This window comes from Fusarium musae, chromosome 3 (assembly GCF_019915245.1).
Source record: "Fusarium musae strain F31 chromosome 3, whole genome shotgun sequence".
Classification (NCBI taxonomy): domain Eukaryota; kingdom Fungi; phylum Ascomycota; class Sordariomycetes; order Hypocreales; family Nectriaceae; genus Fusarium; species Fusarium musae.
Window position 1 is genome coordinate 3,048,803 of NC_058389.1, and position 15,934 is coordinate 3,064,736.

General features: G+C 49.4%; 5 protein-coding genes across 5 annotated transcripts; 4 read left to right on the forward strand and 1 right to left on the reverse strand.

Annotated features, from left to right (window-relative positions):
* Positions 1-202: 202 nt before the first annotated feature.
* Positions 203-2,111, forward strand: J7337_004370 (uncharacterized protein; the record flags this gene model as incomplete). Its single annotated transcript, XM_044822064.1, has 4 exons — positions 203-379; positions 436-509; positions 569-1,947; positions 1,996-2,111. The coding sequence occupies 4 exons, from the start codon at positions 203-205 to the stop codon at positions 2,109-2,111; spliced, it is 1,746 nt and encodes a 581-aa protein (XP_044683397.1).
* A 533-nt stretch (positions 2,112-2,644) lies between these two features.
* Positions 2,645-3,295, forward strand: J7337_004371 (uncharacterized protein; the record flags this gene model as incomplete). The annotated part of the gene is made up of 2 exons (XM_044822065.1): positions 2,645-2,707; positions 2,789-3,295. The coding sequence occupies 2 exons, from the start codon at positions 2,645-2,647 to the stop codon at positions 3,293-3,295; spliced, it is 570 nt and encodes a 189-aa protein (XP_044683398.1).
* Positions 3,296-8,447: 5,152 nt separating this feature from the next.
* On the forward strand, positions 8,448-10,135 carry J7337_004372 (uncharacterized protein; the record flags this gene model as incomplete). The annotated part of the gene is made up of 3 exons (XM_044822066.1): positions 8,448-8,514; positions 8,563-8,928; positions 8,979-10,135. 3 exons carry the CDS (start codon positions 8,448-8,450, stop codon positions 10,133-10,135), a joined length of 1,590 nt encoding a protein of 529 aa, XP_044683399.1.
* Positions 10,136-10,928: 793 nt separating this feature from the next.
* J7337_004373 (uncharacterized protein) lies at positions 10,929-12,161 on the forward strand (the record flags this gene model as incomplete). Its single annotated transcript, XM_044822067.1, has 1 exon — positions 10,929-12,161. The coding sequence occupies one exon, from the start codon at positions 10,929-10,931 to the stop codon at positions 12,159-12,161; it is 1,233 nt and encodes a 410-aa protein (XP_044683400.1).
* Positions 12,162-12,430: 269 nt separating this feature from the next.
* Positions 12,431-14,029, reverse strand: J7337_004374 (uncharacterized protein; the record flags this gene model as incomplete). The annotated part of the gene is made up of 4 exons (XM_044822068.1): positions 12,431-13,302; positions 13,355-13,439; positions 13,534-13,607; positions 13,660-14,029. 4 exons carry the CDS (start codon positions 14,027-14,029, stop codon positions 12,431-12,433), a joined length of 1,401 nt encoding a protein of 466 aa, XP_044683401.1.
* Positions 14,030-15,934: the final 1,905 nt, after the last annotated feature.

Consider the following 15,934-nt stretch of genomic DNA (forward strand, 5'->3'; position numbering starts at 1 on the left):
TTGTTTTGACTTCTGAGACATGCAAAATCTAGTCTTTATTATCCTTTCAAAGACTCGTCCAGCTCTTGATTCCCCCTTGGCCATGCCCCAGGAACATTGTGATTGAATACAGGCTTCACTGGCCATCATTTTGCTGCGCGCAGCACTTCTCTGTCTCCGACCCGAACCGACGAAACTTGTCCCGCTTGCGCGCTAGGAAACCATGGCGAAAAATGACAGTATCCACGAGGAGGAAGAGTCAGCGATCCTAGACGAAGCAACACATTTGCTGCCTACCAGCTCCGAAGCTCGCGATGCAAATAGTGAAACGTCTTCTACAACTCCCGCTTGGGATTCCTTCAAGGACTTTGAAGGCCTACCCTGGTGGAGGCAACCATCGGTATGCGCCTCGAGGTTGTTCAAAACCACATTGTTCAGCTCTGACCTTGCTTGCAGGTGTATTGGCTGCTTGGTCCATATATCATATTCACCCTTGCCTTTGGAGGTGTAATGGTTCCTAAACTTGACCTGTAAGCTTCCGTTGCTTGCAATATGTAGAATTTCTTTACTCACCAGTGTATGCGATAAGGATCCTTCAGCTCGTTTGCAGGCAGTATTTCGCAGATGAACACAGCCGTAATCCAGATGCAGTCTTCCAGCCTGTTCTTCTTGGGTCTGAAAATCCCCAATGCGATATCCCCGAAGTGCAAGCAAACGTGGCAAAATTCATGCTGGTCATGAATTTATTCACTGGCATCCTAAGTGCTATAGTTGCACCGAAAATCGGCCATCTATCTGATCGATATGGTCGTACACGGCTTATGGCTCTAGCTTCTGTTGGTGGAATCTTAGCAGAGTTCATCACTATCCTGGTTGCCCGATACCCCGATGTTATTAGCTATCGCTGGTTGCTTCTAGGTAGCGTCTTTGACGGTATGACAGGATCGTTCACTACAGGAAGTATCATGACACAGTCTTACACAAGTGACTGCACTCCTCCTTCAAAACGCGCCGTGTCTATGGGCTACGTGCATGCGTGCCTGTTCACGGGACTTGCTTTTGGTCCTCTTCTTGCAGGCTACTTCGTCAAGTGGACTGGTAGTTTGCTATCTATTTTCTATGTTGTCATGGGATGCCACATTGCTTTCATGCTTTTTGTCTGGCTTGTTGTTCCCGAGTCATTGTCTCAAAGGAAACAATTGGTAGCGCGGGAGAAGTACCAAAAGGACAAGGAGTTGCAATCTCCAGTCTCGCCATCATGGGTGAATACCCTTCGAACAGCAAACCCTCTCGCTCCTCTCAAGGCTCTCTATCCTACTGGCCCTGGCACATCGCCGGCTCTTCGTCGAAATTTGATCGCCCTTGCGATCAATGATACCATCATCCTTGGAGCAAGCATGGCCGCAGGTGCTGTCATCGTCCTCTACTGCGGACGGACGTACCATTGGGATCTCTTAGAAAAGTCGGGGTTTGTGTCTCTTCTCTCACTTGTTCGCGTCGTGGTCCTCATGGGAATATACCCTGTTATCAACTACTTTGGCCGCATCCGCCCAGCAGCTCGTCGTCGTCGCGAGTCCGGTGTGGCTCCCGTCGAAAGGAACCGTGGCGCAGACGAGCTTGATGTCCTAATCCTGAGAATTGCTTTGACTTCAGATGTTATTGGATCCCTTGGATATGTATTTGCCCGTTCATCGCGAGTGTTTGTCGTCAGCGGTATGATGACCGCTGTCGGGGGTCTTGGGAGTGCAACTGGGCAAGCTATGATCACCAAGCATGTACCTTCTGAAAGAGTTGGCCAGTTACTCGGAGCAATCGGTATGATGCATGCTCTTGCGCGAGTGTTGGGGCCAGTCTTGTTTAATGGAGTGTATGCCCTCACAGTTGGACATTTCGATCAGGGTATTTTTGTACTGCTGGCAAGCGTATTTGGATTTGCTCTTGTGGTAAGCTTTACTATTAAGCCATACGGTAAGTCGAAACTCACTTTGCAACCTGGCTGAGACTAACGAATTGCAGTCGTATGGGAAGATGAGCCTGAAGATGAACGACGGCCTCTGAATCAGACAGAGGAAGCTTTCACAGTCCCAGATGGCCAAGTTCCTCTTGATGAGGAAGACCAGGTCAGATTCTAAGGAATGCCCGACTTTTCAGCAGAAGCGATTTTCCTTTGTTTGTTTTATGTTACAGTACAAAGGTGCACAGGTCACCGTGATTGGCAACTCTTGTACAATAATATCAGGGACACTTTGGAGCATTTGGACATAGAATATATACGAAGCAACTCGTGAATCAAACATACCATCACCAACTGCTCAGCAATCATATTAAACACTCTTCTATCAAGAAATGCTATAGATCTCTGCCGAACTGCTCAGTGTTAGACAATTGGTGCAAAAGATGTGGGTCCCATTTGAGTTCTCACAGGGGAGCAGAGCTCACTCATGACATCAGATCACCACCATTAAACGACGTGATTTATACACAACGAAGAAAACGAAACTCAGGAAAAGCCCTCTTCTCATTTCATCTTAGAATAATCACTTCCACCAACTGGTCAGAATTCCAAGGGATCCACCGTAATTGTAGAAACGTGTCCTCTACCAATTGGAGCATGCTTGCATCTAGAGCTTGGGCAACTGCAAAGAGTGCTTCAGTGCGAACCATCATGACTGCAGCCGGAGCCGCCGGACGAACTATCAAATTTGGGCCCTTTGAGGTTACAAATCAGGTGAGGAATCATGTTGAGCCTCGATGCCAAGCTCAGACCCGAGCTTGCTCTTATCGTCAGTAGATGCTGACAACTCTTCAGGTCTTTTTCACTACACCGCACTCTTTCGCGCTGGTGAATCTCAAACCTCTGATTCAAGGCCATGTTCTCGTCTGTCCGCATAACCCGCATAAACGCCTGACAGACTTGACGCCTACTGAGATCTCAGATCTCTTCACAACAGTGCAGCTCACCCAGCGTCTACTTGCACGTGCTTACTTCCGCACCCCCGAGCCTGAGGCCGGAAGCTTCTCAGTTGCTGTTCAAGACGGAGCTGACGCGGGGCAGACGGTACCACATGTTCACGTCCACGTCGTTCCGCGGACGGCTGGGGACATGGGAAGCCCAGATGCCGTGTATGTTAAACTTGCGGGGGAGGAGGGCAATGTCGGTGGTGCGTTATGGGATAAGGAGATGGGCGCCCGACCGAAGCCGGGTGGAGGGTTGAGGAGAGTCGATGACCAGGACCGAAGAGCAAGAAGTGTTGAGGCGATGGCTGAGGAGGCGGAACGGTATAAGGCTATTCTGAAGGAGATGGGCATTGAATAGACGTAGTGAGGCATTCTTTGTAGATCATAGAAGTCTAGCTGTATATACGATAGGCGTCATTTTGAAATGAACTCGAGAGCGTCGTAACATAACCGTAATATTGATCTCTAAACTTTTCATTGGTGTTTACTTGCAATTACTTACTTAATTGCATAACAGTATCTGCTGTGGCATGGCTCGCATGAACTAAAGACAACAGATCTCCAAGAGAACTTCGAGCTGATGAAGCTTTCCCCGAAGTCCATGAAAAGGTGGCGATAGTTACGTGGCGTCTGAATGGATACACAACAAAAGCGAGCGTACCTGAGAATGCGGTGATGTATCACAGAGAGAACATGTAGACGTTGAGCTTCGAAACACAGGCAGTACGCGTATGCTTTTCCCATCCATGTTACAAGGCACAATTCATGCCGGCACCGTTCCCTGGCTACAGTATAGATGATTATCTCGTGCCTAACGCCACGATTGATGTTGAACAATGAGTTATCCTTAGTCGCCACCCTAGACTATCACAATTGGAATGCCGATCTTTGAATTCCAGAACTTACAGCATAGGGTTCACAACCACCCTTTCCCGACCGTTTTTAGCTTGATCTGGGGGGTGTCAACGTTTGATCTGACTTCGAAGCATCCCGCCTGGGTGCCACAGTAACAACTTCCTGGTCAGCTACACCTCCAATGGGACTGAAGTAGAATGAGGGGTTCAATCAGTTACAATTGGCCCAGTCGGTAAGGCAGTTGAAGAATCCCAAGTTAGACTAGTGGTAAACACATCTTGCATATGAGTTCAGGCAGGCATGAGAAAATGCATGCCATATGTAGCACGCATCTGAAGTTGCTGATGTACCACTTCAACATGGGAATCCCATACGCTAGCTAACCGAACAGCTTATGATAAAGGCGAGGCTTGCAGCCGGGATACGATATGCGATCGCCCGGTGTGTTCACGATGCTTGGGCATCTGACCTTATGTTACAGACTGATTGATTGTTAGAGAATAGAGGACCTCGATCCCAAGTAACGAACAGTATAGTTCAGTCTGCAATAGATGGAGAGATTTTGTCGAATCATCCCAAGATCCGTGGTCTATGTCCTTAGTCTTGTTAGGTGAGGGGGTGGAAGTGCTCACGTGATGGAACAGAGTGAAATGAGGTTTTTCGAGATAGTTTCCACAGTGGCTCCGGGCTCAAAACACGCTAATGCTGTTGTTTTCACTCACTTGGAAGACTGGCAACATATCCTGGAATATATCCCCACATTACATTACAAGTCAGTTTCCCTGTGCGGGGATTGCCAGCATTTGCTCGCCTATCCGCAATCAAACGAGGCCTGGACCTCATGTTTTGGCTGGGTAGCTTAGCCTGGTCTGGTAGTTGCGGATCATCGGGATATCTTGGAAAGAGTGTTGTGGTTGTTACTGTCAAAAGTGCCAGCCTGGCAATAAGAGTCGCGCTTGGGTCGGTGAGCGAGCCGATGGTCCGAAGAAATGCAAAGGTTATGGAACAACTGATACGCTGCCTCAATTCTGTGACCAGCTGAGGGCATCGGACCGTTAATGTGAAGATGCTAGTCCAGTTTGATCCTTCAATCAGCAGTCTCACATAAAGATCAGCCTGAAAGCCGCTCTCACCTTCATCCTCGACTCAGGTGTTGCCGTTGTCGCAGCCGTGTTCATGGTGTGTCGTTGAAATAGTCCCACCTTGACTGGTGGAGTCGGCGCAGAGGACAAGGCGGGAACTAGCACAAGCAGCTTTTAGCCGCTTCGTTTGATGCATACGCTGAGATGCGGTGGGTAATTAGTGCCGGATGCCCCTAGACCACAGTGGGCCCAGACAGGTCTTTTTTGCAATGCGTAGCGCAAAGAGACGAAGGGGAATCTCTTGGAGACCACGGGGCCAGGTTCAAGAGAGCCATAGACCACGCGATCTAATTCATACTTCCCCCGCAATGAGAATGCTAAAGCGTCTGGTCACCGGAATCTCTAGAGTCCGGAGCTCTTTTCCTTTGGTAGTCCAGTTCATGCCTTGCATGTGAGTGAGGGTTGGTACGGTCAGCAAAAGGCGGTGGACGAGCGTTGACTGCTGCAACTGTATGTATGGTGGTTGGGGTCTCGTTACTCGCACTACCATAAGAGCCTAAGGGAGAGGTACAGTAAGCTGGTGACTCGGCACGGAGCACTATCGGCGATTGACCAAAGTGCAAATTGCATGGAACCATGATTGCAGCGCAGACAGCGCAGTGTGCTTGGGAGGGATCCTATGCAGGTCAACAGCTGGTGGGTCGCACAACGACAGGCCAGACGCTGGTGATCTGCGAGATAAGCAAAGACACTCAATTTAGGTTGCCCAAGGAAATGACCTTTGTGGATGCATGTGAAACGCCAGTCAAGCCATGAAAAGCGAACGAGCACAAGTTATGTATCATTTCATCGAATGACATACAATTGGAGGTCAAATTGGGAAAATGACGATGTTTGACAAAGGGGCAATTGTGATGAACTACCTTACTCGGCCATCGAGATGGAGGTCGGGAAGCCAGAAAGGTATGTTGTGGACGGGACGAGGGAGACCAGAAGATGGAGGGGTGTCAGTCAGTCCAGGCCGTAAAGTTTCCGAGGAATGTCGCAGAGACCAAAGTCTCGGATGGAACCAGCAGCGGGCGTAGGCGCACAGACTCCCACCACCATGAGCCAAGTAGGTAGCCAAGCAATGCAAGCGCCAAACCAAACCCAACTCGCCCACACGTTGCAGCAACAGCACCTTTTCCGCTTTCAATTGACCTGCAGCCATCTAATCTCTCTCTCTGCTTTAGCCTCAAGGTTCCCTTATCCGCTCAGTGGATGCGCCCGGTTCTCGGGATGTTTTTTTTTTCTTTTTTCTTTCTCAGGGTCGCTTTTGTTGACATGTATCCTTCTACGTTGTTTATTTTGAACGTTGTTTAGCGCGCCACTCCAAAGATAGGTAGTCAATAGTCAATGATGTCGGGAGGTGGTGAATTATTGCTTTTGTCGTATTCTCGAATCTGAAACCTGATCTGCCACTGACGTTGTTGAGCCGCATCCTTTTCCAAGTTCGTATCGCTTTCCAGACATCCATGTTGGAGCTTGAATCCACCAGTAACGGAGCTTGGCCGGTATTACGCAGGGTTGCGGTCGCAAGGGCCTTGTCCGCGGTTGAGTTGCATGGAACCATCTGGATCACTTGGGATCTCCCCAAGTCCGTGAAATGGATACACAGTTATCAACACCACATACAAGTAAAATTCGCGAGTATATCGATAATGAAGTTCATTTCTTTTGTCAGGATATGGTGCGGTGTTGTGCTGATCAAATTTCCTTCTCATCGCTGGGGCCTTCACTGACTTAAACAACTGTATCTTCATAGCTGCTCTGCTATGTACAGAATTGTATGGCTGATTCAAGCCAAGACATGGCTTGAGTCGTTACGCGACTATTGAGTTGATGTTACGAAAAGAATGATTCAACACCAGAGACACGCTTGCGTTAGTACACAGTCGCCCAATGCCCGGTCATCGGCTCCGATGGAAATGAACAAACGAATGCAATGCAACGAAACGACCAGAAGAGAGAATTTTCAATTCCAGGGTGGCGGGCCTAAACAAAAGACACAGCCAATCATTACATACGCTCAAATCTCAGATACCGGATAAAGTCATACGCTAGAAGGAACTCTGGCCTCAATGGCATCCTACCTAGGGGTGGTCCACCGGCAATCGACATGCATGCGACGTTGGGGATGGAACCTTGACACAGACCACAATCGGTCAAGCCGCCCAATCAGGTGACATATTTCCGTTAGCTGCATGCAGAATCCAGGACGCTCCCGAGAGTTCCCCTCCATCTTGACACACTTGACACGGACTTGAGTGAAGCAGCACCAACGCCAACGCCAACGACTCCATCGGTCCTGTCTAACGATGGCTCCGTTCACTCTCTGTGTCCAAGTGACCACCTGCCGACAGTCCGGAAATTTGTCTGCGATAGTCCGTGGAGCAGTCTCGTCTTCCTGTATCACGAGACACTTCATGCCTGCAGTCAACAGTGGCACGAGAAGAGCATGAGAGGTGTGGTTATCTGGCTGAGCCTCAGACCAGAGATGCATGCATATGTATGCAGGTGAACCGATATGAGGGAGGCAAGAAGGTGCAGCATTTCAATGCCATGTCTTCGTAGTAGTGAACGGAAACACCAGAAACATCCAATTGCTCGTACAGTATGTACATAGATGATTCAGAGTCTCTTATCTCTGACACATGACACCAGGACGACAAACAAACGGGTGGAGGAAGATCAGGCAAACTTTGTCTCACTCTGGCCTCGCCCGGCGTTATTCTACCTTCCAGTTTTTCTTCTCTGGGCCTTGTCGTATGCAACTGTTGGTTCAAATTTCCTGATGGTGTATGCAACTCCCAGCAACAAGGACAAGCTTAGCGGCCGCCCCACATGCTGCAAACGAAGCTTCGACTGTTCCACTGCAAGCAAAGGCCAGGTTCTTTTTTCTCCGCCGAGTAAGTTGACGGGACCTTATCGGCCAGGGAGAGCGAGCAACCAAGCGAAGCGTCTGGCTGGGCTTGTTCCAAGGTTGAAGTTCCATATGAGTTGGCCCTTGATTGCGGTTTCGGTCCCCACAAAAAGGTGTCGCCGCACTTACACGGGCATACATACATGTTCATCTTCTCCTTCTCCTCCAACTTGCGCTTGCACCTTGCTTGACTGACTTTTGGTAGAAATATCCCATCTCCCACCCTCTTTCCTTTCCTTCGTGACTGAACTTTTCTTGCTGTCTAACTACTAAACTTTTTATATCCAAGTTTGAATCACTTCCCATCTCCAGTCTGGGCTCTTGTTCTTCCATCCATCTTAACTGTTGTGATTCTGCTATTGCTGATTTCCTTGTGAAATCCCGTACTAACTAACTGGCTCTCCAAACTCTCCACCAAGACAGCCACTTCCATCCCAAAGGGCTACGATAACCATCATTTTTCTGCCTTTTCCAAATATCCCTTCCGTGGAATCGTCGCTTTGCTTATCTTTCCACCCAATTTGGGATCAAGGCGGCGATTGATTTCTTTGACAAGCTCAACAACTTGCCTTTCTTTCCATCCAGGCTGTGATCCATCACATCTATCCAACATGGGTATGCTTCGTGCTGGCCCTCGTGACCCAGATGCATTCCCGGCCATGCAGCTCTTTCTCCTGGGTAAGATCAGAAATTGTACTTCAACAATATGTGCTAACTCCAAATAAGCCATTGTCCGACTCGCTGAGCCTATCGCGTTAACGTCCATCTTCCCATACGCCTGGGCCCTTGTCAAAAGCTTCGAAATAGGCCGCGAAGAAGATGCTTCTTTCTACTCTGGCATCCTTATTTCCGCATTTTCGCTTGCTGAAGCTGTTATGGGAACGTATTGGGGCGCCCTGTCCGATCGTATCGGTCGCAAACCTGTTTTGATTATTGGATCTTTAGGTACAATGATCAGCATGCTGATAGTAGGAGTGGCTCCAAGCTTCGGTGTTGCCTTGTTTGGCCGTCTCCTTGGTGGTCTGCTTAATGGCAATATTGGTGTTATCCAAACCATGGTCGGCGAGCTGGTCACCAAACCTGAGCATGAGCGTAAGTCTGCAAACCATTGCTCGAATTTCCATGGCTGATCAATATTTTAGCACGTGCATACTCTATTATGCCTTTTGTCTGGAGTATTGGAACCATTGTTGGTCCCTCTATCGGTGGGATGTTTGCCAACCCTCATGACTCTTGGCCTGAATCTTTCCCAGTCGGCAGCCTCTTCCAGCGCCAACCTTACTTGCTGCCCAACATTATCTGCGCAGGATTGCTGCTCGTGAGCATTGTGCTCGGTTTCCTCCTCCTCGAGGAAACCCATCCCGACATGGTCCAGCACGTTCCTACCAGCGAATACCACGTCAGCGAGGAGACCCCCCTTATGATGAACAACCGAATGGCCACCGAGATTGAGCCACAGGCGTATGGTGCGATAGAGACAGTCGAGGATTCAACCGATGGCTCAATCGGGAACTGGGATACTCTCTGTATCGAAAATGAAAAGACAGCTGCAGCTCCCATCAAGATCTGGAATTGCCGTGTTGTTGGCTTCATTGTCGCCTTGTCAATCTTCACTTATCATTCCATGACGTTCGACCACTTGCTGCCCATATTCTTCGAAGACAGCCGTGTCGATGCTGTGGAGATGTTCAAACAGGGGTCTATCTTTCCTTTCTACTCGCCTGGTGGCCTGGGCATGACTCCACGCGATGTTGGTGTGATCTTGGCAATCGACGGCGGTATCGCTCTGTTTATCCAAGTCTTTGTCTTCCCCTGGACTGTCAAGATGCTTGGAACCTATCGCCTTTTCCTGCTTGTCACTGTCCTCCACCCTATCATCTACGTGCTGATGCCCATGCTCCTCCTTGTTCCTGGGAGCCTTTTATACCCCGCTATCTACGGCTGTCTCATCATCCGCAACATTCTCTCCATTATACTATATCCTCTTCTTATGATCCTCATCAAGGAGGCTACACCAGCCCCAAGCGCTCTTGGAAAAGTGAACGGCTTGGCAGCAAGTGCTGGTGCTGCTTGCCGAATGATTGCTTCACCCGTCGCTGGATTCTTGTGGACGGTCGGTACCAAATCAGATTGCTCTGCCTTGGCCTGGTACGGTAGCGCTATTGTCGCTGTTTTGGGAGCCGTTCAGTGCTTCTCTGTTCCTCGCCGGCGCAATGAGGAGCCTTGTGAGGAAACCTCCAAGGTGCCTAACAAACAGACTGTCACGGTGACTGAGACCGAGTTTTATGACTCCCCATGAGGAGCACGCGGCGCAGTTTGAAAACCGAGCAGGTCGAACATGCAGAAGCGACTTCGCGGGTTTTGCAGCCCTTTGTAGACTTGATTGCCTGTGCCTGCAGCAAGTCATAGTGTTTTATACCCTCATGAGTTTGGAGTTCAAGCATGTTTTGATGATTTGCGTCTAGAAACGACTGGTAGATGGGATGGTGTTTATCACGGCCGCTTTTACGAAGTTATGTATACCCCAGGTATAATGATTGATTTGGTTTGTGATGACTTTTTACTTTTCGGAGTTTGGCTTGATTATTGAAGAAAAAAGCTTTTGGAGTTTGTTTGTTTTTTGAATTGGGTTTACGGTTGAAGATGGGGTTTAGTATATAAGTTAGATAAAAGCGAGGTACATAGGAATAGAAGTAGTTACAAACATGATCACTCCCATCTTAGTAGGTTCCCTGTCCTCTACAAGCAAGAAAACATCAGACCCCGATATGAGGTACAAAAACAAAATTAGCAACAGATATCCTAAATTATTCTAAACTGATGCTAGGTTACCTAAGTCTTTTATCACTGAGGATCAAGGTCCTAGTTTTCTTTCCTCCCCTAGCCTGTATGAGAATCCAGAGTCGTGATAGTTAAGGTAGCTGATGCCCAATAGAATTTTCGCCACCCACCCTAAAGTTGGAGAAGCTCAAATTTTAGCAATCGAGTCACTCCGAATCCACCCACCAATGGCATCTGAAGTATAAGACTCACCACAATATTCCTGATTTGAAGACAGCAGCGGCAGGTTCTTCTGCTCTAAAAGTAAAAAAATGAAAATCGAGGAAATTACCGACAAGATGGATGAGGCCATGAAGCTGGAGCAGGCCTCACCACAGCCAAATACCGGCGCCACAGAGGCCACCAAACCTGAGCTGCCCCCAGCTCATGCCATCGCCAGCGGAAAGACTGTTGACGAAGTATGGGAAGATCTAAACAAGTCGCCCCTTTTCATGACAGACCTTGATGCCAGTGAGGAGAATGAAGACATTGCAGCACTGCAGGCCCTCGCGTATGAAGGTACACCTCTCGAAAACGGCCAGGAGTTCAAGGAGCGTGGAAACGAGTACTTCAAACTCAAGAGCTACGCCGATGCAAAGGAGTTTTACGGAAAGGGTATTGCTATTCTCGCAGGCGAAGAGCGCAAGCGCGCCAGGGGCGAGCAGACGAAAAACCAGGAGGGCGTAATCGACACTGAGGAGGAGATTCAGAAGCAGCGCGAGACTCTTGAAGCGCTCTACGTCAACCGGGCAGCATGCCACCTTGCTGTTAAGAACTACCGCAGCTGCTGGCTTGATTGCGCTGCGGCATTGCGCCTCAACCCGCGAAACATCAAGGCATACTTCCGCAGTGCACGAGCACTCATTGCAGTGGACCGTATCCAGGAGGCTGATGATGTTTGTGCGCGCGGTCTTTCATTAGACGAAAACAATGCTTCGTTGCGTGCTGTAGCGGACGATATCATTAAGCGAGCTAAAGAGATCGACGCGCGACGAAAGAGGGACGCAGAGCGCGAAGCAAAGGAGAAGCGACGTGCACTTCTCATCAAAGCCGCACTGCGAGCGAGGAATATACCCACACGCACAACCTCTCAGCCGCCAGAGATGGAAGACGCGGGTATTGCGCTTCTCCCAGATCCTGATGATCCCCGCAGCACGCTTGCGTTCCCAACAGTGCTGCTGTACCCTCTACACCTGGAATCTGATTTCATCAAGGCGTTTGAGGAAACACATTCGCTCGAGGATCATCTGAGCTATATCTTCCCTCTACCGTGGGACAAGGAGGGTTTGTACACGACAGCAGGCGTAGAGGCGTTTGTGGAAACCACACAGGGTGGCCTCCTAAAGATGGGCAAGCGAGTGCCGCTGCTGAAGGTTTTGGGAACGGGTAAGGTTGAGGTAGTGGATGAGGTGGTGAGGATCTTCGTCGTTCCTAAGGATAGGGCAGAGGCATGGACAAAGGAGCACAAGGCAAAGAGAGCGGCTGAAAAGGGAGAGACAAGCTGATGGATGTAGGAAAGAATAATTAAAAAGTTACTTTGTTTTACAATGATGTTCGTGTACTAACTAAGACTTGCGATTGCTGTTTACTAGGCCCTAAATGATGTGCTATATGCCGTTATGAGATGATCGAGATGCCACCAGATACTGGTGATTGAGTGATTGAGTGAACCCAAGTGTCCGGAATTTTCCATTCTATTCGCTGTGAAATACTATAACCCCCAAGACTCCTTTGTCGACAGAAACCTATTGCGCCTTTCCCCTTTCTGTCACAGTTACTTGGACAATGAAGTGGCTCGCAGTCTCTTATTACGACGTCCTTCCCCGAAATCAGGCTGCAATTGGATAGGAGGCGGCGAATCGACGGCGTTGGGAGCAGAGGGCCCCTGGTCCTGCATCCTGAGGTTTAAGAGAAGCATGGCTGCGTCCTTCTGGGCGGCATCAGGTACGCTGTGTGGCGTCTTGATCACTCGTTGCCTCATAGGACTGGCCTCAGGGGTCGAAACCATGAGAACAGATCTCGGGCTCATGGCGGGGCTTGCACTCTCTCTGTAGAATCTGTCCCAGTCTTCGTATTCCAGTCGTCTCTTAGGTCCCCAAGGCGCAGACGAGAGAGCTCCTTCATTCTGCAAAGGTGGGATGCGAGGGACCGCACTGAGCAAGGGATTAGGCTCAGGGCTAGACTGGTTTGCAACGGTCCAGCTAGATCCCGGACGGGAAGTCACCATATAGCCAGGAAGTCCTGAGCCGCTACTCGAGGCTGAGTTGGGAGCTGACATGTAATGGCATTCGACGTCGCTGTCCATGGCCCACGACGGATCACAGACGAGACGAGGTCGGAATCGATGGCGGCGCTCGTCTTGAGCATAAATGCCCGGGGGAATACTTCGGTCGTCTCTCGGATAGCTCGTAGCGCCGTGGAAGCTAGGTGGGATCGTGCTCATATGCATACGCCGAGTCATCTCGGCTTCATGGGTAGCTTCGATGATTATTTGCTGGCTGATGACCATGCGGCCGAAGTCAGGCGCGCTGGGATGAATACAAAGAGACGGAAAGTCTGGGCCAAAGATTGGGATCAAGGCCCCCGCGATAGAGTAACAGAAGGTAGCGCAGACAGCTCTGGCACAAGTGTATGGCATCCAATAACCTGCGTAGACTGATGAGCAAACGACCAGAGGGCGCTGATGAATGGAACAAACCTTGAGCAGCTATAGAGCCTCCAGTAATGCTATGTGTGATCTCTTTGAGCCCTGGGTTGAGGCCTAACATCTTTGCCGGAATTGTCTATTCCATTGGCAGTTAGTATATGCATATCGAGGCTTGTTCTTTTACTTGCCTTTCCGTAGCCGCGACATTTGAAGAAAGGGGTCATGCGAACGAGCCCGACATTATAGTCCCACATCACAGCGTACTCAGTATTCTGTTCAGCCAAGGTGAACTCGTATTTGAAAACTGTTACGCTTGCGTCAATAACTGGTGGTCGACGTTAGCCTTGGTTACTTACCCTCGAAGCTCTCTCGTCCTGTCTTTTCGTAAAAGTCCTTTTTGCCACTGTTGTATGGGATGTGAAGGCTTGAATCTTGGATATTCCCAAATGGCTTGACTCGGAATCGGCGTATCTCTTGCAAAGCAATCTCGTCGAGACGCTCGAAAGGGTGAAACTTGACTGGACCGCGCAGCTTCGACTTGGCCATATTGTCGCCGTCTTTCGGCCCAGATCTATCAGAAACCATCATCAAACGGTTCCCAGATTGATTTGATGCTTCTTCGAAGTTCGGGATTGGTGGAAACTCGAGCGCAAGACTTGGTCGAGGAAAGGGGGAATCATTATCTGCAGCTGGTGCTGGGTTCAGGAGACCTTTAAGGGACAACATGATGAAAACCAGTAAAGTTTGCAAGAAATAGAAGTTTGAGAGGCGTAAAGATGTTCGAGAGATGCAGGAGGCCAGGTATTTGGCCGTAAAGAGATGGATAAGCCAAGTGGTTTGGATAGTACAGCGGGCAGCGGCCGTGATATAACTACTTCTGGATTGCAGGGAAGGACAGACAGCCGCAACACTACAGCTGGGGGAAACTCTTCGCCTTTCAAGTCACTCCTCAGCTTGACAAACAAGTCGGGGGATGGCAAATATGCCTGCGTGTACCAAAATAGGCGGTGGTGAGGAACCCTAGCCTGAGCTGGCTCGGCCAGCAAAGTTGCTCGGGAACCTGCAACTCCAAAAAGTCGGTCACGCCTTGTCTAGGTCAGGCCGACACTATTCGTTATGCTTTCTTTGTTCTTTCAGTTTCAATGCCGGCTTCCAAAGGGCTAGAGCTCCGTTGACGAGCTCCCACCGCCTGGTGCTAGCAGATACTAGGAACAGCCACCAAGTGATAGATGACGGAACGATGTCGGGGCAGGCTATTAATGATATAGTAAAAGAAATTGGGCTCAGTTTGAAGCCGAGGGAGAAATGCAAGGATGAGGTTTCCAGACACTTTATGAATAGGGACGTATTGTTGCGTTGTCCTACTGCTATGGTTTTGTTCATCCACCTGGGAGATATGTTTGAGTCCAGAGTCCCGCTTTATCAAACAGCTCCTCTATAGCCTCTAGAATTCCCCTCCGCATTAGGAGGACCATAAGGCAGAAAGAACTGCAACAGGGGTGCGTATTGGAGCTGTTGGGTGTGGATAGGTCAGCCTTCACTCCGTGCCGTCCGTTGCACTTCCGGATACATCCTCTCTTTTGCTCTGAACTCCAAAAGGCACCACATAATCTTGGCTTCGTCTAATTAATATTGCAGTTCGTCTGTCATTGATTGAATGGCTAACTCCCTGGTACAGTCTGGAGGCTGGAGATCAAGACTGAACTGTGAGCCGCGAAGGAGAGCCAAGAATGACGAATTGGTTGTCTCGCCTTCAAAGGTAGCCCCACGGGCTCAGAGTCAGAATGAAGTACAGGCGGATGCTTGCATACCACATCGTCCAGGACCTTCTACCCCAGTCTGTTTCCTGATATTTGTACAACAGGAGACAACGGCCCTGCTGCCACTGAGGTTCTGTTGTTCATCTCAGCACTCCCTCAGAATTGCTCGAGTCGCCCCCACGTGTCAGTATGACAACTGACAGCCAGAAGGGGCACGCTTCCCTACTGAGACGGCTTGCACATCAACATGGCCAACAGGCCTATCAGACGTGTCTCCTGTTTCTGCGGTCAATAAATACATGAGGTAGCGATGGTTTGTCAGGAATACCTTTCATGGGTCCCTCTACTCTGACCAAAGACCTGTGCATAGCCGTTGCATACTACATCAGTGGTAAGTTTCCGATGAGAGTTCGATGGCACTTCCAGAAGTCAGTCCGGTGTATTTCCCCCTCATATGATCTATCGTGGTGAAGCCAGAAACAAACCTGTCATGTCTCTGACCTTTGTTACTCTCACGAGCTCTTAGGAGTACAGACACAAGAAAATTCCCCGAACGGGGACACAAGCCTATGCCAAATACGCTCGCCCCTCCTGCCCATGGAGTAGCCATCAATGCTTTGCCATTCATTTACCATTTGATTCAAGTTACGATCGCGCCAGTGTGAGAGAGCCTGAAGGACCTGTTGGGGGTTGTGCCCTCCATATCGTCAACTAGCGTAATATGACTGCACCCCAATCTCTGAATTACGATGTCAATGACCTAAGCCGCCATAACGTTGTTGCATGATTTACTCTACTCTGTTGTCATGAGTAGGCATGAGACTCCGGTCGAAGTCGATGACCTTTAGGCAATTATCGCTGTCTCGCGAAT